Source organism: Zalophus californianus, chromosome 15 (assembly GCF_009762305.2).
Source record: "Zalophus californianus isolate mZalCal1 chromosome 15, mZalCal1.pri.v2, whole genome shotgun sequence".
NCBI lineage: Eukaryota > Metazoa > Chordata > Mammalia > Carnivora > Otariidae > Zalophus > Zalophus californianus.
This window is the reverse complement of record NC_045609.1, coordinates 60,272,278-60,296,671: the sequence shown is the minus strand read 5'-3', so window position 1 is coordinate 60,296,671 and position 24,394 is coordinate 60,272,278. Positions and strand designations below refer to the sequence as shown.

General features: G+C 52.2%; 1 protein-coding gene across 1 annotated transcript; it reads right to left on the bottom strand.

Moving 5' to 3' along the window:
• Nucleotides 1–371: 371 nt before the first annotated feature.
• KAZALD1 (Kazal type serine peptidase inhibitor domain 1) lies at nucleotides 372–4,562 on the bottom strand. The gene is made up of 5 exons (XM_027596143.1): nucleotides 4,430–4,562; nucleotides 3,489–4,045; nucleotides 2,186–2,346; nucleotides 1,959–2,106; nucleotides 372–1,772 (listed from the first exon to the last, which is right to left on the bottom strand). Exons 2-5 carry the CDS (start codon nucleotides 3,991–3,993, stop codon nucleotides 1,678–1,680), a joined length of 909 nt encoding a protein of 302 aa, XP_027451944.1. The 5' UTR covers nucleotides 3,994–4,045; nucleotides 4,430–4,562; the 3' UTR covers nucleotides 372–1,677.
• Nucleotides 4,563–24,394: the final 19,832 nt, after the last annotated feature.

The window sequence follows — 24,394 nt, the reverse complement described above, 5'->3', positions numbered from 1 at the left end:
CCCTACTCCGCTTCCGCGGTCGTCTTGGAATTCACCCCAAGTATCGAACTCGCTTGAGCTGCCGAGCGCAGGTCTTGGGGCCGCCGGGCTCTAGACAGGACTAGTCAATGAGAGCTGTCCTCTGGCTTAGCCTATGGAGGAGCCCTACGGTCCCGCGGGAGGGGCGGCCAAGCGGTCGGGTGGGGATTCCGGACCACGCCCCTCCCAAGAGCCCGGGCTCCCTGCCTTGGGCCCCAGAGGACAAGCTCAGACAACTGAGCCAACTACAATCTCTCCTGTGGTGGCGCCAGACTCTGGGCGGGGCCGGGCGCGTAGGAGACTGTCGCCATCCACACACAAGATCTTGGCCTCCCGAACTTAAGTTTTCATTTTCTGCTTCACTCAGTCAATAAACACTGGGCTTCACCTAGTAGGCTAGGTACAGCGAGCGTGGAGAGAGATGTGGGGAGCCAGGAACTGCGGCTCCGTCAGTGACCCCCAGCCAGATAGGACAGCTCACAGTTGGCAGATAAGGAAACAGGTTTACCTGACTTTGTCTGGGTTCAGCAAGAAAATGGGTGGATTCCTAGGGGAATCCTAGGGTGCAGCCCATACTCGTGGCCAAACTTCTCCCCTCCTTCATCCAGTTTGTACTTTTACACTGGGGCCCTACCCACACCGACCTGGTTCCCCACCTGCCGGGGCAGGCAATCTAACTCTAGTCCAGTCCAAATGGAGTGCAGACCGGGAGAATACCCTCCCTCCAACCAGATGGCTTCAGACTTCCTCCCTAGAGGGCAGGGTACGCCCCAGCTCAAGCTTCCTCTGTACATCTGGCAGGCATGTGCTTAGGGAGCAGGACCTACAGCTTCTGGAAACCAGTGCCCTACTACCATGGAAAGCCTCCCAGGGAAATGTGGTCTTCATGTGCACACCTGCATGAACCACCTGTGCATCTGTTTCTGTTTGTTCAGAAATCTTTATTGCGTACCAACTGTGCCTAGTCCTGTGCTAGGCACTGTCCAATATAAGAAACAGTCCTGGCCTCAAATTTTTCAGAAGGACAGAAGTTAGACATGATCAAATGCCCATCTTACTGCACTGGCCTAAACCCTGCTCCATTATGTTTTTCCAGACAACAAATGGCCAACAGCAAAGAGGACTGCGGTTAGTAAGTACAACTGGAACTTAGGTGAGGGGAGAAATTTCTAGAAGGTGAGCTTCGAGAGAGGGTAAACTGAGGCTAGGCAAAGGTGAGGGACTAGAAAAATCACAGCAGGCGTTGTGGCAAAGGGTAGATCAGAAGACTGACTGAGCAGAGCTGGAGGGAAGACTGGCAGGAAAGTGGAGGATCCCGGCTGCCTCTTTGTGTCTGCTCTGCACCCCCCCACCCCCCCACACACTCCCACCCAGCCTAGGGACCAGCAGGCAGCTGCTGTCTTCTGCCTGGTTGCTCCACGCTGGAGACTGTCCCAGCCACAGCATCTCCTCCATGGGCCCCTTTGCTTCCCACTTCCCCTAGTGTCTGCCTCTCTCCTTACCCTCTACCAACTTTTGTCTCCCTACTTACCACCACCATGTCTCCCCTATTAAGGGCATTAAAGCAATGAAAGGGCCCTGCTCCCCCTCTTATGTCTTTTCAAGAGCAGGGATGACTACTATCCCCCTCACCCACCCCCATAGGCCAGGGCGGCAGACCTAGTAGTAATCCTCGCCCTCTTCACTCTCAGCCTCCTCCTCAGGAACCAGATGCAGGGATGGCAGCTGGGGGATGCCTGTGGAGTTCAGCTGGTCTGCAAACACATGTGGGTAAAGGAGAGAAAAGGAAAGAGGGGCTGTCAGTCCCCCTAGGCTGGGAGAAAGCCATACTTGCCTGTGCACCCACATGCACATACGCACATGGACACACATTCAAGGGCCTCACTCCACCACCAGTCTCCCCGCCCCCCAGGCCCCCAGAGCCCAGGGTTCGCCCTTACCTGGTGTGAGCACTGTCAGGCTAGCTGGGGCCTCAACCTGTCCCAGAGCATTGCGGGCCAGGCAGCGGTAGATACCTTCATCACTGGGACGCACAGCCTGGATCTGCAGCCAGCCTGTCACCTCAAACCTCTGGGGTCCACCCCTGAACTGGAGCCAGAGGAGGGGTCAGCAGGGTCCTTCTAGGGGGACCCTGGGCTGCCCAAAGGAGGTCTCTCCTCTCTCCTACCTGCACCGAGATGTGGGGATCATCCCCTGGTAGCTGAATGTCCAAGCCGTCCTTCCTCCACTCGATGGATGCCATGGGGTAGGCAAACACCTCACAGCCAAAGATCACGTCCTGCCCCGTCACGTTCCAAATGTCATATGGGTGCAACACGATCTGGGGCTCTGGGGATGGAGGTGGGAGGACTGAGAACGGGGTGGTACATCCAGCCCCACAAGCAGCGCATATATGAACCATCATGGATGTGTTTGTGGGGAAAGACAATCAACGTGGAGGTATATGCACATCCATACACGTGACTTGACAGGTACACACGGGTACATATAAATGTAGGTACAGGTACACACAAGGCACAAACTCAGAAATGGAGAGGTACATGCAGGCAGGATGCCACAGCTTGGCAGCCACACTCCAGCCCTCATAGCTCCCCTGTCCTCATTCCACCCTCTAGGCCCCTAGCCTGTTATACTTGTAACCAATACCTCCCCCTACCCTACCCCCTTCCTAACCAGGTCCAGTTGCCAAGGACCTGAAGAGCAGCCCTCCCCCACGCCCCAGAGGAGCGGGGCGGGGAGGCGCGATTCTCACGTGGGAAAGGCAGAGAACCTGAAACCAGATCTGGGCAGCGGGCAGAAAGCCGGCAGTTGTGGGGTAGAGTGTTGGGACCCCGCCGGTGTTTGTTTTCCTGGCAGCCCCAACCCGGCCAAATCCCTCAAAGGGGCTCAGGAAGTGAAAGTGACTAACGCTGCCAAAGGAAACCTGAGGCCTGAATGGCCCTCAGCCCCCTGGGATGGGAGGGAGGGGCTGGTAGAGCCCCCTCCTTCACGAATCCTGAGGCACGGAAGAAACAGAAGGGAAGTGGGGAGACTGGGCTAACCGCTTGCTCTACGAATCGAATCCCAATCCGCCCAAGGAAAACCCGATTGCATCTCTCTGGAAGCCAAGTCTCGTCCGCGCTCCAGCGGTCTGGGCAAAGTCTGGGAATCTCTTCGCTCTCTCAGTTTTGAGACCAATCATTGGCTCTGTGCCTGCTCCCTCAGAGGGTTGGTCCCTGCCAGCCGGGTCTGGGGCTTTCACGCGCCTCGGGGCACACAGCTTGCCGACAGAGCTCAGACCCGCACCTTGCTGCGGCGGTCTCTGCGGACCAGCAGCAAGAGCCGGCTCTTATACTGGACGCGAGGACTCCCCGGCCTCATCTTTTTCGCTCCGCCGGCCAGAGACCAATCCAGTCGGAGGTCGGGGAGCAATGCCTCGTGTGCCTCGAGTGCCCCAAGTGCCGGAGGTAGGGCCCCCGGGCCGTGCGTACCTGATTCGCAGGGCCCCGGGTGCGCCACCGTGAGGTTGGCGTCGGGCCGAGCGCGGGCAGCCTCCTGCAGGCGGCAGATCTGCGCGTAGGTCCGGCCGTCCGATCCGCAGAGCGGGCGCTGCGAGCGGCAGGCACACAGAGGCTCCGGCACCTCTCCGCGGCTCAGGTCGCCGCCCGCGTCCAACCGGCACTCAAGCTGCTCGCCGCAGCGCCCGTAGAAGTGGGCGCTGGGGTCCAGGTCGCAGAGCTGGCCCTCGAGGTTGGCGCACTCCCAACAGCAGCCGCACGCGTCGCGCACCCGGCCAGCCAGGCAGCCCCGCGGCTCCGCGCACTCTTCTGGGCGGCAGGGAGCGCAGCCCTCGCCCTCCGCCAGCAGCCGCAGCCAGCCGCGCCGCAGGTAATCGGGGCCTGGGGACCGCGGCGCGCCTGTCGGGGGCGGCGTCCGCACCAGCAGCAGCAGCAGTAGCGAGGGCAGCGCCAGGGCAGCGGCGGGCGGCTGGGGCATGGTTAGCTGGAAGCCCTGCGGGCACTCCGGGCATCAGCGCGATCGTGTCACCCTGCCGGGGAGGGAAGCCAGGACAGGAGGTCAGAAGCAACCTCACTGTTCCTCGTACCAAAGACTGACCTGAGCACTGCCCCCTCCCCTGCTGCCTTGGAGTCAAGGAGACCCTCAACACAGAGGCATGGAGACTCTAGGAGTCATCCAGTTATTGACTGGGGTGGGGGAGAGATGAGAAGAAAGGGTAATAAAGCTCAAGCGCCAGCGCGCGCGCGCACACACACACACACACACACCCCAACGAGCGGCAGCACCACAAACCATCCAACTCTGAAGCTTCCTGCCCTAGAGGTGGATGAGAATTGATGGCCCCAGAACCAAGGAGTTGTTAACAAGGGTGGGAATGGGGAAGAAGTAATGCCCTGGGGCCCAGAGTGCTCACCTAGTGTCAGGACTAAGCCCTTCAGAGCAGCTGTGTCTCCGGTCAGAAGAAGCAGGCGGTGGAAAGAAAACAGAGGCCAACAATCGGCTGGGCCTGCCAGCCACCTCTGCTCCAGCTTGAGGATCTCTGAGAGAGCCCAGGGACTTGGACGCAGAGAGCAACTCCTCCACCCCTCTCCCCGCCTCTCGACGTCGCACACAACCCCCTCCCTCCAGTTCTGAAGCTGCCAATTTTATGCAGCCACACGGGACCCTCCTGGGCCACTTGCCCTGGCTGGGCCAAAGTCACAATGAGAAGTGAGAAGTGAGAAGCCGTAACCGGGCACCGATGCTGGCAGGAGACAAGGGACAGGGTGGGGTGGGGGTTGGGAGTAGGGGATATGGGGGTGGCTGGGAAGCTGGAAGAGTTGAGTGAAGGTCGAGGTCTTGTTCCATCGGACTTTACAGTCCCTGGGCTCTGACAGAGCAGCTGCATAATCGGGAGGCAGTAGGAGCTCTGGTGCCAAGCCGGTTGCTCCTGGAGGGCAGGGCCAACCAACGTAGTCTCCCCGCAGCCCAGGGCCGACTTCCCCGGGGCTATTGCAGACTTGTCCACCCAGCTTCCCTACCAAGGCGCTGACCAGAGACTTGGCGCTTACACCTGCCACCCCACAACTGGCCTTCTCCCTCCCCACATCCGGCAGGTGCTTCAGCCCGCGGGTGAGCGGGTGAGCCGAGTGATTATAGAGGTCCCAGCTGACCAGCAGCCGCAGGGAGAGGTGGGCGGGGCGCCTCCCCCGCCGACCTCGCTCCGGGTTGGGATTACAGGTTACATTTGCAAGGCCGGCAGGGCCGGAGGCACTGGGTCTCGCGGCCGCCACCAGCGCCACCGTGGCACTTTGGGCTGGGGGCGGGGAGGAGAGCATTCCCGGAGGCCCGCCCGCCCGCCTTACCGGGGGTCTGCCAGGCCCCGCCCTAGCCTGCCCCAAGCGGCTTACAGAAGCCGCGCTGCAGTCCAGGTTGCAGGGGGCGGAAACTGAGCTTTGCAGCCGGGGAAGTGACGGTATTTAGTCAGTCTCGTCCTGGAAGGACCGGGCCCCCGGCCTAGCGGCCTGGACCTGGGCCTCCTGACCAGTCCCGAAGTTAAGGGCTGGCGACCGCCTCCAGACCGCCCAGGGGGATCGGCCCCGCATGCGTATTGGAGGGCTGGAGAGTCAAAACTCCCGGATGCGGTCCAGAACTCTCCCTCCGGACCTGAACTCGGCCAAGCCCTTCATTTAGGGGTCCCCTAGCCGCGTGCACGTCACTCCTGGCCAGAGGGACTCTGACGAGGTGGGCGAAAGCACATATACAATCCCCCTGGTCTCCAAAACTCAAGAAGGACAACGAGCGAACTTTCACGCGAGACCTCGCAACTGTCGCGAGAATCAGAACAGGAAGTCTAGGAATTCAAAGCAGGAAAGGCCCGCGGGTTTCAAACAGGAAAAAGAGTGGGTGGAGCCAGCGATTGCTGATAGTTGTGGGTAATCACTTGTCCTTGGCATTGGGGCCAACTGAATTGTTGACCTAGAGCACAAGTGAACTGTAAGAGAACTGCAGGAAGCCCTGAACAAAACGGGGGAGCGGGGTAGGAAGGGACATGAAATTGCGGAGCTGACCAATGGAGCTACTCAAGGATGTCTCTGGCTCTGAATTACGAAATGCCTTGAGGGTGGAGATCACTTCCAGTATATCAGGCGGAAGCCGTCGGGCATCTCATAATGAATTGTTATCGGCTTCTAATATTGGAGCCAGTATTTAAACAACAAACTCCCCAGACCTAGAAACTCTTCACTTACCCCACTTTATTGTACCGGCTGTTTACTTTCAGTCTTTGCTATGCTCTAAGCATTTGGTATTAGGAATCGTGCCTAACTTTTCACTGTATCTTGTGCACCTAGCCCTGCGCCTGGCAGCACAGTAAATTCTCGGTAAATATTTGTGGATTAAATATGAAAGACTTCCTGTGTGTGAAAGTCAAGTTTAATTTGGATTTTCTGAGTCGCTGATTGAAGGCTGGATAGACGGGGAACGAGCGCCCTCTGGTGGGCTTGCGGTTGGTGACAATAACATGACCGTGCGTACATACAGTAGGCACCAAAGATGTTGAATATACAGATCTTTTATTAAGTAAAAATTTGTTCCACATATTGTAAAAATATTTTTTAAATATGTAAAAAACACCACATGTTGTAAAAATATTTTTATAAGGGAATTTTTTGCAGAAGACAATTTGAAAGTCTAGATATGTTCCCAGATCCCCATCATCTGACACTATCCGTTCAGACTGCAAAACACATTCAGTAACATCATTCCCATAAAATTTTTGCATATTCATACTTTGAAAATGTTGGCTCAGTTTGGGTCATGCAAGACTGTTGGGCCACAAGAAAAGGATTCTCTAGATAATGTGAGTACTGCAAGGAGAGAAGCCAGGTGGCAGCAATCCTTTGTATCTAGATAAGGGAGACTAGATTCAGATGAGGAGAGTGAAGTTAAAATTTCTTGAAAAACAGATAGTCCTGCCTCTTTCTCCTCTCCACCCTTGACTGTAGATGCTTGTACTGGAGAGAGAATGAAATATAGAATGTAGTTTGCTTTCCACTGTGAATCATAGGCTGGAGTTCACAGGTTATCATATCTTTACCTTTCAGCCGCTGACCCATGAAATAATTGTTAAATATAATGACAGAATGAAATGGGTCTTACACAGATGAACAGCATAAGATGAAAAAAGGTGTAAAGGATCAGTGAGTAACTTGGTAAGAAATTACTTGGGAAGGGGGCGCCTGGGTGGCTCAGGCTCAGGTCATGATCCTGGGGTCCTGGGATAGAGCCCTGAACTGGGCTCCCTGCAGAGCAGGTAGCCTGCTTCTCCCTCCCACTCTGCCTGCTGCTTCCCCTGCTTATGCTCTGTGTGTGTGTGTGTCAAATAAATATTTAAATAAAATAAAACCTTTAAAAAAATTACTTGGGAGGGCCACACATTCACTTCATGAACCCTGTTTTGACACAGCTGGTGAAAATAGTGGAGTTGCAATTTTGATGAAGAAGCAGAAGTGAAACAAATGGTCCATATCGACCCATTAGAAATGGACACAGAAGAACTGTGCTTCCGGGGCGCCTGGGTGGCTCAGTTGGTTAAGCGACTGCCTTCGGCTCAGGTCATGATCCTGGAGTCCCGGGATCGAGTCCCGCATCGGGCTCCCTGCTCGGCAGGGAGTCTGCTTCTCCCTCTGACCCTCTTCCCTCTCGTGCTCTCTATCTCTCATTCTCTCTCTCTCTCAAATAAATAAATAAATAAAATAAAAATCTAAAAAAAAAACTGTGCTTCCTGTAAACATTAGAATCACTTAAGTCAAAAAAAGCTCAACATAGATAATTGAGATGGAATAGTTTGTAGATACCTACTATAGGTGAACTTAGCCAAAGTGAAAAATATGTATAGAAAGATAAAGTTAAGTAAAAAGGAGAAGTATATGGATACTGTTTATCATATATATCATCAATAAACACCCTAAGACAGAGGTGCCTGGGTGGCTCAGTCGGTTAAGCGTCTGACTTTGGCTCAGGTCATAATCTCAGAACCCTGGGATCTAGCTGGCTTGGCGGGGAATTTGCTTGTCCCTCTCCCTTTCCCTCTGCCCTCCCTCCCCCCTCTCCCCCAGGCTCATGCTCTCTCTCAAAATAAATAAATAAATAAATAAAATCTTAAAAAAAACACCCGAAGACAATTTGAAATGAGGCAAATCGTTGTGTATAATGCTCACTATTCCTTTATTTTATAAAATTATTTTCCATAATAAAAAAGTAGAGGCTATTTTTATAGGTAAATTAGGATGTTGAGATAAATTTAGAAAGATGGGCCAGCCAGGTGGGAAGATAAACATAATTTAGCTACAAATAATGTTACCAAATGAAACCTGGAATACCCAGGAGACTAGCTGTCTGGAATACCTATAGGCATTAAGTCAGATTAACTGAGCTTTAAGGCATGCAGAGAAAAATCAGGTGAAAATTTCTTTAATTTACTTTTCCTATATCCAAAAAGTCAACTCTCCCACCCCACCCCGCAGTGTCCCATCCACCTTTGAGTTGGAGAATGTAGCTCCATCTGACCTGATGACTTGGCCATTTTTTGTATTAATAAACTTAGAAAGGATGTTAATTTTTTTAAAAGATTTTATTTATGTATTTGAGAGAACAAGCAGGCAGAGGGGGAAAGCAAGAGGGAGAAACAGACTCACGGCTGAGCAGGGAGCCCTATGAGGGGCTCGATCCCAGAACCCTGGGATCATGACCTGAGCCGAAGGCAGACGCTTAACTGACTGAGCCACCTGGGTGCCCCGGAAAGGATGTTTAAATCATTTAGACTCTGTCTACATTTCTTGTTCTCTTTTTGTTTTAACTTTTTTTTTTCCATTTTGAAGTGTAACAGACAAGGAGAAAAGTGCACAAAATAGAGATATAGTTCAATTAATTATTACAAAATGAATACTCATGTGACCATCACCCAGGTCAAGAAATAGAACATTGTTAACTCCTAGAAACCCCTATCATGTCCCATCACAACCATTAATCCCTCCCTTTCCCCCTAGATAACCATTTCTAATTCTGTATTTTAATTTTACCTGGTTTTGACTTCTATGTAAATTGCGATACACCTAGGAATGGAATTGCTCCTTCCTGTGATATACATGCATTCAACATTAGTAGTTATTACCAAACCATTTTTCCAAAGTGACTCTATCAATTATAGCCCCGAGCAATTAATGAGAGCTCCCATTGTGCCACATCCTTGCAACACTTGGTATTGTCAGTCTTTTAAATTTTAGCCATTAAGTAAATATTTTAGAGCCTAAGATTCTAAGATGGCCAGTCCACAAGGATTCCTCCCCTGGATTTTCAAAAAACTTTATTTTGAAATAATTTAAAATTTGCCTAGAAGTTTCAAAAATAACACAGGAAGTGCCCATGTACCCTTACCCATTCTACCCCAAAGATAACATTTTATATAACCATAGTATGATTATCAGAACCAAGACACTGACATTGCTACAATACTATTTTTTAAACATTATTTTTTTTAGGAGGGGTGGGTGGGAAGAAAGGGCAGAAGGAGAGGAAGAAAGAGAACCTCAAGCAGACTCAGCACTAAGCCCAGCACGGGGCTCAATCCAACAACCCTGAGATCATGAACTGAGCCAAAACCAGCAGTTGGATGCTTAACCAACTGAGCCACTCAGTGCCCCATATATTGGTACATATGCTATTAACTACTAACCAAATTATGGACGTTATTCAAATTTCACCAGGTTTTACATATATTCGTATGGTGTTTGTGTGTGTGTGTTTATAATTGAAAATTTTTTAAAGATTTTATTTATTTATTTGACAGAGATAGAGCCAGAGAGCACAAGTGGGGGAAATGGCAGAGGGAGAGGGAGAAGCAGGCTCCCCTCTGAGCAGGGAGCCCGATGTGGGGCTTGATCCCACGCCCCTGGGATCATGACCTGAGCCAAAGGCAGATGCTTAACCATCTGAGCCATCCAGGCACCCCTATAATTGAAATTTTATCACATGTATAGGTTTGCATGACCATAAGGTAAATAAATGGTTCTTTTGGGGTATGAGGGACTAAATCTCATACCAAGGGAAAAGCTTGTAGAATCTATAATAGTAGACCAGGGGCACCTGGGTGGCTCAGTTTGTTGAGCGTCTGCCTTCGGCTCAGGTCATGATCCCGGGGTCCTGGGATCAAGCCCCACATCCGGCTCCCTGCTCAGCAGGGAGTCTGCCTTTCCCTCTCTATCTGCCTCTCCCCTATCTTGTGCTCTCCTGTCTCAAATAAGTAAAATATTTTTTAAAAAAGATTTATAATAGTAGACCAAATGTCATTTAATATATGTTGCTTTTTATTTTTTTGAATATTTTATTTATTTATTTGAGAAAGAGACTGAGAGAGAGCGAGCAGGGGGGAGGGGCTGAGGAAGAAGGAGAAGCAGGCTCCCTGCTGAGCAGGGAGCCCAATGAGGGGTTGGATCCCAGGACTCTGGATCATGACCTGAGCTGAAGGCAGACGCTTGACTGCCTGAGCCACCCAGGCGGCAATAAGTTGCTTTTTAAATTACTATCCCAAAAGTCATTGAAGAGAGGGGCGCCCGGCTGGCTCAGTCAATGGAGCTTGCAGCTCTTGATCTTGGGGTTGTTTGAGCCCCACGCTGGACGTAGAGATTACTTAAAAATTAAAATCTTTAAGAAAAAAGTCATTGAAGGGAAAGGAGGCTAGTTGTCGGGAAAGCTAAATACACATTTTCACAGTCTACATCTACCTGTTGGGGCAGCTGTGGGCAAGGCTAGAGCCCCAGGGTCACTGGTTGAAGTCCACTGTTTATTATGGCACACTCAGAAGGAATGATTTCGTGATGACAAGTGATGTTCTCCAAAGTGGCAGGCCCTCCAGTCTAGCCTTACTTTTTACTTGAAGACAATTTTCTGTAAGCGAGGTCAATGAGATAACTTCCTGCTGGCCCCTCTCCAGTGATTCCTCGTTCCTTCGACCATGATTGTATGTGTCCAGATGATTCCCAGATTTCTATCTCTGGCCCAGACTTCTCTACTGAATGTCACACCAGTATATTCAAACTGATGAGTCCACTTCTAATATTTTCTTCCAAGCAGCCAGGAAAGAAGGCCATAAACAGCTTCCGTCTGCATACATTTATGGCTCCCAGGAAAAAACAAACCACATCAAAATATCAAATCCAGGGCAACATTTTATTGACTCTGCTTGAGTGATATGCTCCACAAGAATTAACGACATGGCCACCGCCTGGCCATCCAGGAGCACAAGTCCCCCCCACCCCCACCCCTGTAGCAAACGCAGTCAGTGCCCCAGCCATTTACACTTGGCCACACCAAAGTTTACCTGCAGGCAGTTCCTGTACAATCTCATGGGTCCCTCTGCCCGAGGGAGGCCTCTGGCCCCCAGAGTGAGCTCGGGTAGCAGGGCAGGTTAAAAATGCCAGAGTCAGGGCGCCTGGGTGGCTCAGTTGGTTAAGCGACTGCCTTCGGCTCAGGTCATGATCCTGGAGTCCCGGGATCAAGTCTCACATCGGGCTCCCCGCTCAGCAGGGAGTCTGCTTCTCCTTCTGACACTCTTCCCTCTCATGCTCTCTATCTCTCAAATAAATAAATAAATAAATCTTTAAAAAAAAATAAAAAAAAATGCCAGAGTCAACTCAAAAGCAAGCCATGTCCAGTGAGGGCCAAGAGTTGAAGGATAAATACCTCTGCTTCCTTTCCTTTCCATGGCATAATTCTGAGGTGTGTTCTGTCTAGTCTTCCAGGGGGCTCCAGTGGGACTGAGCCCCAGTTACCCTCAGTGGTACCTCGCTCACTGATGCACTCTTTATTTGCTTTTCCTCCCTTCCCTCCCTTACAGAAAGAAAGAAAGAAAAAGAAAGAAAGAAGGAAGGAGTAGACTACAAAGAACAAACATGAGGCTCAGCATGAACCTCTGAGCATGTTCAGAAGCCCATAAGCCTTCCTTGTCAAAATGCTCAGCCTCATGAAACCCCAGATGCCTTTGTGCATTCTACCCTTTTCCCCAACAGTAAGGGACAGGAAGAGAGGTACCAAGAGGCAGCAACCAGGAGAACTGTGCCTAGCAAGCCTCCTGCTGGCTCTGTCCCCCCACTGAGGTTCACCCAAGTGCGGAATTGTTGAAGTACAATCACACTGAAGTTGGGCTCAAGAGGTGTGTAGAAAATGGTTCTTTAAACAAAGTTGAGATCTCCAGGGTCCTGAGACTTGACTTGATGTCACACTGCCATCTACAACATTTTTTAAAGAATTTGGGTTTATCACAAGAGAGAAGACGGCTGTGACCCAGGTCTTGTGCTTCAGGAGATGCCAAGGGCTAACTCTGGCCACCTCTGCAGTGGGTGGCAGCTGAAAAGGCCCCACAGGGTCGGAAGGGCCTCACAGAAGCTCTTTCTTTAACTTAGAATCCAGGCTTCCAGTCAGCTTTGCCAGCAGCTGCGACCCATCTGAACCTCAGTTTCTTCTGAGAAACGAGGGTGAATTCAGCCTTCAGACATGTTGTATTTGGCACAGTGTTTTTGAGTTTTTATCTAATTGCCAATATTTCTGTAGTGAGAAGTTGTATCTAAAAATCCAGAATTTGGGGGCAGAGTCATCAGGCCAGGATGTTCAGAGAAGCAGGCGGGAGAACTCCCAGCTGCTCTTAGTATGAGATTGGAGGTAAGAAAAGTCAGAGCTAATATCAGGCTGCTGGTGCTGCCAAAAGAAAAAAAAAAGAAAGAAAAGAAAACCTGGGGAATTTGGTCCATCCAGCAACCATTTCAAATAAGTACTGGTTGCTGTTTTCAGTGGGCCTGGCCCTTTCTGCCCCCCACCCCAGTCCTGATGACGGGACCAACCTCCCTCATTTAAGAGTCCTGTCCACCCCTGGAGCCTTTGCAGTTATGAGCCTTGAACCAGATGGTTCTTTGACTTGAATTGGCAACAACAACAACAGCAAGAGCTACCACTTAGCACATGGTTCCAGTCTGTGGCCGGCAATTTATACACATGAGCTTGTTTCAGACCTATGACGCCTTGTAAGGTAGGATCATTAACCTTAGTGTTTAAACAAGGACACAGAAGTTCAGACCTGTAGGTAAGTTTGCCCACTGTCACACTGACCAGTAAGCAAGAGTCAAGACTTGAACCTGGGGCTGCCTAGGTCTGAGGCATGATTCTAACCATCACACTATCGGATAGCGCCGCTATCACTGTCCTCTTTGTCAGCCTAACTTCAGCGCAGCTAGAGCCAGAACTGCAGCGGGCGGTTTATGAGTGTTAATGCCCCATGTTCCGAGCCAAGTCCTAGAGACACAGGTGAGTGTGTACCCAGTAAGCAGAAAATCAGGAGGTGGGAGGTGATGGGGCACGTCCTTGGTTATAGCATCTGGGCCCCTGAAGCCAAAGTGCTTGGTGGTGAGTGTCTAGAGCAGACAAGGGAGATGAGCTGGGGCTGCGGGGGAGGCAAGTCAGTCTCCTCGGAGGTCGGGACCCTTGAGAGGCCTTGGGGAGAAACTTGGGCTGCTCTAGTGCTCTGACAGGCAGCTGGAAGGTGAGAGAGTTAGGGCTGACGCCCGCTGCTGCTGGCAGAACTCTCCTGGCGATGGATGCTTGGGGTGGGGGGCTGTGGTGAGTGGAAATCAGGTGGCTGTCTGAGCTGGTGGGCAATGTGAGCCTCTGAGCCATGGGGCTTAGAGGTCCCACCCATGCCTTCCTATTTCTTGCCCCTGTCCCCGCCTTGTCTCAGTGGTCTGTGGTAATCAACCAGGTTCCTTTGCAGGAGGCAGCCCAGCTACCTCACCGGGAAAAATAGGCCTGGGGCCTTTCTTAGGTGCAGCAACTTACCTAACGCCTCAGGGCCACCAAGCCCCTGCAGTGCAAGGACGTGAGAAGGACAGGGAGGAAAGGACTCGCTCCGAGGCCCTTCACCTCGGCGCGGGGGCTCGGCCGCGACTTGCCTGGCCGGGTGGGTAGCAGGGGGGATGAGGCGCGGTCAAGGGGTGAGGCCGTTCCGTGGCCCAGTCAACTGAATGGCGCGAGCCCAGAGCCCGGCGCCCTGCCTGCGATCCCGCAGCCCGGGCCTGGAGCGCCCCCTGCGGGGGGCCGAGAACACCGCAGGCAGGTGGCGGCACGGGGTGAGGAGGCCGGCGGAGGGAGCTCCAGCCCCGCCCGGGAGCCGGGTGCGCCCCCAGCCCACCTGCGCGAGGGCACCCCGCCCGGGGGAGGAGGGGCGGGAGTCCGAGGCGGGTCGGATTCCCAGCCAGCTCTCTCCTCACAGGAGGCGGCCCATTATCCGGCGTCGTTAAAGAGCAATTAGATGGAAATTAAGCCGAGAACAAGTATTGATTATCTCATTAAGGCCGGGGGGGAGCCCGCTCGGTCGGTGAGAGTTTACCGCCGCTCACCCCATTATCTACAAGGTGAAAGCCTGCGGTCATCAAAACCCAGTGAAGTATCGATCTTACCCCTATCCCCAAACCCAGTCCCAAGCCCTCCCTCTAGAGTGTGTAGGTTCTAGAGAGGTGACACCGGGGGTGTGACGAAGTGGAGGAAGACCTCAGGCCCCCACTCTCTGGGTCTTAGCTCTTCCTCTGAGGTTCCTTTCATTTTCTTCTTCTAAATCATTATTTTTCCCGATGCTCCGGTCTGGGGGTGGGGGGCCGAGACTAGAGATAGTTCACATCTCTCTAGGGCGGTAGAGGGGACTCCCCTAGTTTTACATCGGGGAAGATAAACTAAAGTTGAAACTAAACCGCAAGTATTTGCTCCTGTCGACACAGTATATAGGGTGTCCCTGGGCCCCAAACCCCTTACCCTGCAGGGAGGTGGGAACAGCTTAGTTCTGGATCACTACCATCCCCAAAGGAGGAGATACCTGGGATCGCCCCCAAGGCCCCCAAGTCTTAGAAACCTCAGAGTTCAGAAGGGGCTTCCCCAGGGTCCCAGATGATGTGATCTTCGGAGAAAAATCACAGCGTGTTAGAGAGAAAAGTTGTTTTCATCCTAGTTTTGCTTTTGGCTAGCTGTGTAACCTCAGGCAAGTCACTTGCCTCTTCAAGCCACAGAGTCCGCAAAAGAATGGGGTTGGAAGAGCTCTAAAGCTTCTGTGCCTTCAGACACAATAATCTGTCCGACAAAGTGCTGAGCTCGGGCTGGCAGGCCTCAGGGGTGCAGCTGTATGCCCAGCCCCTGCCTGCCCCCCAGGAGCTTATGCCCTCAAGGGGAAGAAGACATCGAACAATCATGGAAATAATTAATAAGTTACAATTATGATATGAATGAGAAGGAAGAGTGCAAGTGCTATGAGGCTGTTTAAGAAGGGAGCGGTGGGAGATTGCGCAGGAAGCAGATGTTTCAGTAAAAACATAGAGAACGCCTGTTGCCCACTAACTCATTCAACACTCACTTCCTGAAGGTGCTCCAGAGCCCATGGTGAGCAAAACGATGGTCCCTTCTCTCTGGAGTCCGCAGTCCAGTGAGGTCGACAGATATCAATGATATAATCACAAATAAAGGCAAAAGACACATATGGTACATATACTGAAAAATATGACGGAGCAATGAGCGAGAATAAGAGGAGGAATTGACTTGGGGAAGAGAGGGTCAAGGAAGCCTCTCCGAGAAATCGATGGTCAGTCCATCGTTTAAGATCAGAAGTCCTTCTATCGAGTCTTTTGGGAAAGTTGGGGGAGTCTCCCGGAGAGGGCGCACCTTCCTCCCCAACTCTTGCCTTGCCTTGGAGCGCGCCCAGCCCGGACCCCATTGTGGGGCTTACCTGCTAGAGTTTCGGGCGAGCCCTGGGGAAGAGGCGGAGGGAGGGGGGAGGAGGGAGGGATGGCGGCGGCGGCAGGTGGTACGCCCGGCGCTCACCAAGTTGGCCCGAGCCGAGCGTGCGGCGCTGCTGCGGTATCTGGGCTCATCTCCCTGCCCCGGAGCCGGGCAACTATTAATCTTGGTTGACGGTTTCTAATGTCCTAATTGGGAAGTGGGGAGAGCGGCCCAGTCCGCCCTAAAGGTAGAAGCGGCTAATGGGCCTCTTCATCACCGCCAGGAGCGGGTCCCTGGCGGAGCGCGAGGGCGCCGCAGCAGGTGAGACGCGGAGCTGGCGGCGGCCCTTAATGAGGCCGCCGGCCCCTGGCGGCCCGAGCCCCCGGGAGGGAGGCGGTTCCAGGGGTGAGAGGGCGGAGAGCTCAGCCGCGCGCGGGGGCTCACCTTTACCTGAGGAGGCCTCCTGGGAGCGCAGTGCTGGGGTGGGGGGTGTGCTGGGTTAGACCTGAGTAGATACGGATCTTTGCAGAGGGGACAGGAGTTGGACGGGATGGGGGGGGGGAGGGTCGCCCTGCAATAAGCGAGGGCCGGGCACAAAGAGGGCGCTCCGCAGTGCTGCTGACCCACGAGGCCTGTGCCCTATGTGTGCAGGGCGGAGACGTTAGCAAGTGCACTTTCGCAGGCTTCCGGGACCGTGATGACTCCAGAGCGCCTTGTCTTTTCGTAGCCGCGCCCCTGCCCCTCGGCGGGTTTGCCTTCTAAGAGCGGGTCTGTGAGCTCCCAGCCCTCACCTCTCCTGTCCGTCCCCCCAGCCCCCCCACCAGCATATCCTGGCAGGACCTGGTGGGACCTAGTCCCACCACTACAGTTCCCCTCACCCACCCCCATGTAGCCCAAACTGCCAGGGGGGTCCGTGGGGGTAGCGCTTGGGCCCACCCAGCCGGGTCGGCGCCGCTCTTGCCCTCCCCTGGGAACCGCTGCGTGCCGGAGCCGCGGCGGCTCTGCGGGCTTCGCTGTCTCTCCCTCGCTGGCAGCCTCTCTCCCGCCCCCTTCCCCCTCCAGCCGCCTCAGAAACATATTGTATTCTCACCTAATCCTGTTCAATTACAGCATAATAAAACACATAATAAAAACCTAATTCATTTTTCTCCCGCGCCCCCCATCTCCCGGCATCTTCTTGCTCAGGATTAAAAATTTGTCTTCATGCTTGTGGCACCGCAGTCCCGGAGCGTCCGCATCTTTAATGTATGAGCCGGGGAGCTAGGGACCCGCCGATTCCGCCGTCTTCGCTCCGGGAAGGCGTCCGCTAGTCACCTGAGGATGCGGGTCGGGAAGGAGGGAGAAGCGCAGACCTAAGTGGGGCCCCACTGGCAGCCACCCCTCCCTTCCACGGGATGGCTTCGGGCTGAAAGGCCCGCAGATTTCCAGTGGCCAGGTGATAGCTTGTCGGTCCGATCCAACACACCCAGTGTGGCCTCCAGGGGGCGCAGCGTGGGGCTGGTCTCCGGGTGGAGTTTACTAAGAAGACTTGGCTACTCGATTGCAGCCCAGCCCCCTGACGCAGAGCAGAGCCTCGCGTGGAGGGGCCCCAGTGTCCTCAGCCTCCATTTTCTCCTCTGCTTCTGATCTCAGCTGGCCGGCCCAACGCGGCTCTGGCTTCTAAGTTCCCACCACCATCCCCAGTCCCTAGGGACTCTCTACCACCCTCTGATCACATTGTGAACAACCTGGATCACTGAAACAAGGTTAGAACTTCCCACAAAGAATTATTAAGAATTCAATAAGAGAAAATTTCCTACAAAGGCAAGGCACAGTACCTGGAGTTTACAGAGGGTAGATCTGAGACCCAATACACCCCAGTGATATTTCCTCATGTCTTTGTTTCTTCCCTCATGCATTTAGGACAAGGGTCCCCAAATTTCTAGAATTACAGAACCTTTAGTTTTCTAGTAATTTTTTCACAGTACCCTAGGCCAAAAGAAATATCAAGTAGTTCCCTGTAGGTAGTTAGGTCCAAGCAATTTAGTACATATTTATGGCCTAACTCCTTTGTACCTGTTTGAAAAACGAATACACATACATTTGTACCTGTTTGAAAAACGAATACACATACACTGGGGGGGGGATCTTTTTTAAAGATTTTATTTATTTGAGAGAGAGAGAGAGGGCAGGAGGGAGAGGGAGAGAGAGAGACTCTGAAGCAGACTCCCTGCCGAGCGCAGAGCCCAACATGGGGCTCAATCCCACAAGATCATGACCTGAGCCAGAACCAAGAGTCAGATGCTTAACTGATTGAGCCACCCAGGTGTCCCAAGAATATTTTTATGTAATTCTTTTATTATTATTATTACTTTTAAGTAAGCTCCACACCCAGTGTGGGGCTTGAACTCACCACCCCAAGATCAACAGCTGCATGCATGACCCACTGAGCCAGCCAGGCGCCCCCCCATTTTTATGTAATTCTTAACCTTTGTTACATACTAATGGGATGTTGCACCTGTTGAGATCTGCATAACTTCTCAAAACTTAGAATCAGCTTGATTACTGCCACCCTCATTGCCTGTGCCACATTGACTCTTTTTGTCACAGCAACCATCAAAAATCCAGTTTTGCAAAGACATTGAAAATAATGCAGCACAGTCTAATTTTGAAAACATGAACTTGAGTTAGTAGTTTGTGCAATGTCCATTATGGAGTATTTTTGGGGTCCTCTTGAAAACAGAAAATGTCGTGCAGTGGTCCTGCGAATTCATTGTGCCACTCTGGGGATGCCTCAGTACACAGTTTGGAAACCACAGATTTCTGCCTGTTTCCTTTACACAACAAGCCTCTTTAGTGGCCTTGGAAAGTTTGGGACAATTGAATGGAAGTCATCTGATTTGGCCAAGGGAAAAGAACCTGAATTTCATCCACAACTCAGGGGTCAGATATAAGCCTGGGAGTCTGACAGCTTGAGGGTTTAGGTGTTGGAAGCCAGCTTGCAGAAATGCAGCCTTGAAAGAAAATCACTAGCAGTGACAAGCAAGTCCAGCCAGGAAGAGCAAGACTCAGCAGAAGGCCTGAGTATCATAAAAGGGAATTCTTTTAGGCATATTGTAGGGTGATGCTTAATCTTACATCACTACTACCCAGCACCTCCCCACCCCATTGTGCCTTGGTGCCCTGGAAAACAGGCCATGAAAATGAAACCATATGACCAGAGGCCCAAGCAATTCTGCTGTGGGACCACTCAGTGGGAACTGGACAAGAGTGAGGTGAAGGTGTCTCCTTTCCAGCATGCCTTAAATGATGGCAGCTCAGTGCCAGCCCCAAGAAGCTGCAGAGGTAGAGGGTAGGTCAGCATCACGGGGCACGAACTGCCACAGGAAAGAGGCATTGACATGGCACAGAGAAACAGACAACAGAGTTGCAGACAGTGGCTCTGATTACACGTGAGACAACACGTGAGACACTCGCTCCCTCAGCCCCTTTCATTTGGGACCCCTGGAGAGACACAGAAGAGAAGGGGCTGAGCTCCTCCTTTCACTGGCCATCGTATGTAGGCACATATCTAGGGACACCTTCACTTTGCCTGAGGGACTTTTCAAGCCGCAAGGTTCTGATAAACCTCCCTGGGAGGATATGCTTTCCCATCCTCCAGGCTGAAAGTCCCGAGCCATTGTTTCTTTTGTGAATATGTAACATACTTTAGGTTTGCTGAGGAATAAAACAGATTGAGAACCACTGTGTTAGTGACCTTACCTAGGATCAACGTATGAGTGGGGCTTAGGGCACTTTGCATTCCACATTCATTTATTCAGCAAACGTGTATTGAGTACTTACTGTGATTCGGGCAGTATTATAGGTGTTGCGGGCATACAAAAGGGAAGATATGGGCTGTTGTTTAATGGGTATAGAGTTTCAGATGTGCAAGATGAAAAAGTTATGAACATCTGTTTCACAACAATGTGAATATACTTAACACTAGTGAATTGTACACTACTAAATGGTCAAGATGGTAAATTTTGTGGGTTTTTTTTCACATTTTTTTTAAAAGGGAAGATATGGTGCTGGCCCTCAGGGGAGGTTTCATTTAAACTGGAGAGAACTACAGATGCATGGGACCAATAATAACACATGTTGTAGTAAATATCAATCATGGAGATTCCCAGCTCACAGTAATTGCCCTACTTTGGGAACAGCCCCAATCATAGAGGTAGACCTGAAGTAATGATGTCCAATGTCCTTGTAACTTGACCCTGACCTCCGGCCACCTCCTAGGGGGAGACAACTGACCTAATCTGTACCAATTTCTGAAACTTGAATGCGCAGATCAGAAACTGGAGCTGGTTGAAGCTGCTACCTTAATGGCAGTGTCTATAAACTCCAGTTGCTGAGGCCCCAGAGCTGCCCAGCTTCCTGCTCGTTCCAAAGCCAGGCTGGTTAGTCCCACCCCTGAGAGCTACTGCAGAGTCCTTCCAATACATCTCTGTTGACTGAAGCTAGCCACAATCATTCTCTGTTGCCTTCCACAAAAATAACTTGAGGGGCGCCTGGGTGGCTCAGTCATTAAGTGTCTGCCTTCGGCTCAGGTCGTGGTCCCGGGGTCCTGGGATCGAGCCCTGCATCGGGCTCCCGGTTCGGCGGGAGGCCTGCTTCTCCCTCTCCCACTCCCCCTGCTTGTGTTCCCTCTCTCGCTGTGTCTCTCTCTGTCAAATAAATAAATAAATAAATAATATTTTAAAAAAACAATAAGTTGAACTAAAACCCAAACCAGAAGTGCTTCTTCTGGGAAATAAAAGTTCCAACTGATTGAGGACTTGCTGGTGATAGGAGAAGGGAGGTCTTCAGTCAGAAATAATATAGATGGTTGACTGGTTAGTTTTTGGATTTACACAGCAACCTCTTGTTCCATAAGCAAACACCCTACCTTGGAGGAACTGCTTGTGGCTTGTTAACAGGAGCTGGTTACTCTCCTATTGGATGTATGGGGTGGGAGGAGGAAGGGGTTGTATTTGTGGCCCAAGCTATGCGGGGTTCCTCCCTCCCCTATTCTCCTGGTCGTTATTCAGTTGCAAAAACCTTGCTGGTCTAAGATTGGAGAAAGGATGGAGAAGCTGGAGGAGGCTGGGACGCAAAGCTGGGGCCTGCTGTTGGCTCTCTGGCAGCCTGAGTTGGGACGACTGCCCGGGAGGAAAAAGGTGTGTATATTTAGGAAGAGGGGAGGGCGCTGCCCAGGAAGCTCCCTTGGAGGGAATGATGCAACCGGGTCAAGATCCCTCCACAATTCCGAGCAAAAGAATGCAGCAGCTTTGGGCCGAGATCGCTGTAACAGGCAGGGAGACCGACGTGGAGGGGACGGAGGGAGAGGCCCTTTTATGACTGCTGCACACAGGCTATGTCCCTGCAGATGGGAAGGGCCTCGGTTCACCCAACAAGACATTTCGACCCAGCGCCGGGCACAGATCCACTCTTAGCATAGTTCATTAAACGTTTCCCCAACTGTGGGAGGCAAGTGCAAGAGGCAGGGCCGATAGCCTCGTAGACCGCGGGAAAACCCGGGCTTGGGACCTAAGGAGAGGCCTCGCGCGATTCCTCGAAAACCTCGCGGATTTCCGGGCAGGAAGTCAAAGGGCGGGCGCTCAGGCGCCCGTGGGCTTCGAAACAGGAAAGGAGGGAGGCGATTTGGCGGATTTAAGGGTCCGGGACTGAGGTCACCCGGAAAGCGGATCTGAGCTCCTCGCTCAGACAGGGAAGACGTATTGCATTCCGGGCCAGCGGCGATTAAAGCCGTTGCCTGGGAAACGGAAAGGAGGTGGGGCCTAGCCTGACTTTAACTGACAAGGGCCAGAGCGGGGGGGGGGGGGGGGGGGACTCTGTGCCAGACTGGCTTTGCCCCCCAGCGGGGCGTGGCTACCTATGACTGACAGGCACCCCCCCCAGGGCGGGGCTGGGTTGAGACGAGAGCTTGACGGAGGAAATGGGGCTTGTCTGTGACTCGTAGGGGACCGGGGACTAGCCTAGTTTTGGCATGCGCCCACAGGGCCGGAGCTGAAACTGGCCCTCACCACTGCCCCTAAGATGCCGGCCTCAGTGACCCTAGAAAAGAGCAGGGGACCCTAGAGAAGAACAGGATATACTCACTTGGCCTCCTTCCTCTGGCCAGGCCCTGCCTGACAGGAGCCCTTTTTCTCCTTAGAACATGGGCTGGGGGAGAGGGAGGGTTGTGGTCTTCATAACGGGCAAGGTGGGAGCTCTGGAGCAGATGAGGCCGGGCCAAGGGAAGAAGACTGGGGAGGAAGACCAAGGATGCAGATGTAGGCTCCCAAAGAAGGTTCCCAGAGTCTGAGGAGGAAGAGGAGGAAGGGAGGCCCAAGAATGGGGGAGATTACCTTCCAGCGAGAAAAGTGCTACCTCTGCCCAAGTGCTGACTTCTGAGGAAAAAGTCCAAGTATGTGGAGGCAGTCTGGAAGAGGTACCTGGCTAGGAGTTGCCCCTAGAGAGCCTGTGAAGTGAGCCTAAAGCTAACTTTTGCTTTGAGAAGCTGTGGTAGAGCTAGGAAGGAAAGATGACAGGAAAGCATTCCTTCCTAACTGGCCCCGTTGGTGCCTGGGCCAGTCGTCTCTGTGATATGGTTTAGTGTTATCTGCAGAGCACCAATAAATGTGTTATAAAATGTTCTTAGTGATTTTGTTTAACAGAGATTCCTGCACCTCACTCCCCAAGTAGGTTTATTTTATATGGATTTTCCAGTAAAAGTTCAAGGCCCCTTTTCAAGGGAATTATCAAAGACGAAAGCTGTACCCGCAGAAAGAGGCTTGAAGAGCTGACCCAGGGCCCCGTGGGCTTGGTGGGAGGCACCACTCAAGACTGGCAGAACGGGATGGAATTGAAACGTGTTTTCTAAATGTCACCCCATACTTAAAAAAAAATTTTTTTTAAGTAAGCTCTAGGCCCAACGTGGGTCTTGAATTCATGACCCCAAGACCAGGAGTTGCATGCTGTATTGACTGAGCCAGCTAGGGGCCCCCTCTAAATGTTGCCGCATATTTAATCAAGAATAGGATGGGGCGCCTGGGTGGCTCAGTCGGTTAAGCATCAGCTGCCTTCAGCTCAGGTCATGATCTCAGGGTCCTGGGATCCAGCCCCGCATACGGCTCCAAGTCCCCTGTTCAGTGGGAAGTCTGCTTCTCCCTCTGCCCACTCCCCCCCATCACGCCTATGCGTTCTCTCGCTCTCTCTCTCTCACTCTCTCAAATAAATAAAATCTTAAAATAAAGAATAGGAATCTTTGCTCATGCGCCTTCAGCTTTAAAACGCTCAAGCTTGGAAACTCCTCAGTGGCTTTAGTAAAAGGTCCGAGTACACTTGTGGGCCTCAGTTTTGCTGGCCTGTCAACAAACTGGGCCCAGGGAGGAGATGCCCTAGAATCTCAACAGGACCGGGAGAACTACTTCAAGTTTGGCTGGGGGCTGGCAGGTCAGGAAAGAAGCTTAATATCGTGGCTTCAGAGTCACACAGCTCTGCTTGAATTCTGGTTCCACCACTCCCTAGTTGTGTAGCTACGGTCAAGGCCCGTGTTTTTGCTCAGAGTGAACATAACATGTCTGGCCCCACAGTGGGTTGTGAAGATCATAAGAGATAATGGGCTTAAAGCACTTGGCTTTTTATTAAGCCTGGCACCACACATAAGGCTCAATGAGCAGTGGCTGGTGTCACCCCCACCGCCCATACAAGTAAACTTCTACTGCCCAAGAGGCGTGAGCGAGCCCAGGCCAAGGTACCAGGTTCACTTCGGCTGTTGTGGGAGCATGCGGCCCTAAAGATTTCTCCCCACCACCTAGTGTGAGAGCTTTGAGCTGAAAAAGGGGAGATGAGGGGTATGCCCTGCCAGGAGTAGGCAATGGATTTTATTGTAGATTCATTCATGGTTATTTTTTTGAATCTTCCAAAGCCAAGGCTTAGGGTAAGAGACACAGCTGTAAGCTGCTAAATAGTAGCTCTCATTATCTGTTCATAGACATGAACTTTTGGCTTCATTTTTCCCAGGAAAAAAAGGGGGGTTTACGTAAAGAGGGAGTGGAGGGTGGAGGGCCCGGGGATGGGGGGGAAGGGGTGTTAACTAGCAAATGGTCTGTGCCACGCTTGTTCCTGTGTTGCATTGATGGGGGCGTGGAGGGGTATGGAGGGTGTGCTGGTGCCCTAAATTCTCTCTGATGGAGCTGGACAGTCCTTAGCCCTCTAGCCTTCCTCTCTGCAGAGGCTGCCCTGGGAACCAGAAGCTACCAACCCATGCCAAATGCCTGAGCCCAGAGCCTGCGTTGGTATGCAGGTGTGTGATCAGCCTTCCTAGCAAAGAAGGAAATGAAGCCAAGACTCTATCTGCAAAGGGAATAGAAGGCATCTACATCCCCTCTAGGTTAGTTAGTACTCAGGATGCTGATGGACTGATTTTCTAATCTCACAGCGCCCTCTGCTGGGGAGCTGGCGTTCCCTACAGAAGGGGAGGGAAGAGACTAAGACCTACATTTTGTGGGGAGGGAAGGCAAAGGGCAGGCAGGAGGCTGGCTCTTCCTGGACCCTCAGGACATGGAAGCAAGTGAAGATCAAGAAG

Bases quoted from the DNA above. Each gene is read 5' to 3' on its own strand.
- KAZALD1 (XM_027596143.1), bottom strand. From the start codon at position 3,993: ATGCCCCAGCCGCCCGCCGCTGCCCTGGCGCTGCCCTCGCTACTGCTG. The intron at 2,347-3,488 runs GTACGCACGGCC...CTCCATCCCCAG, and splicing joins CCCGGGGCCCTGCGAATCAG to AGCCCCAGATCGTGTTGCAC. The intron at 2,107-2,185 runs GTAGGAGAGAGG...CTCTGGCTCCAG, and splicing joins ATCCCCACATCTCGGTGCAG to TTCAGGGGTGGACCCCAGAG.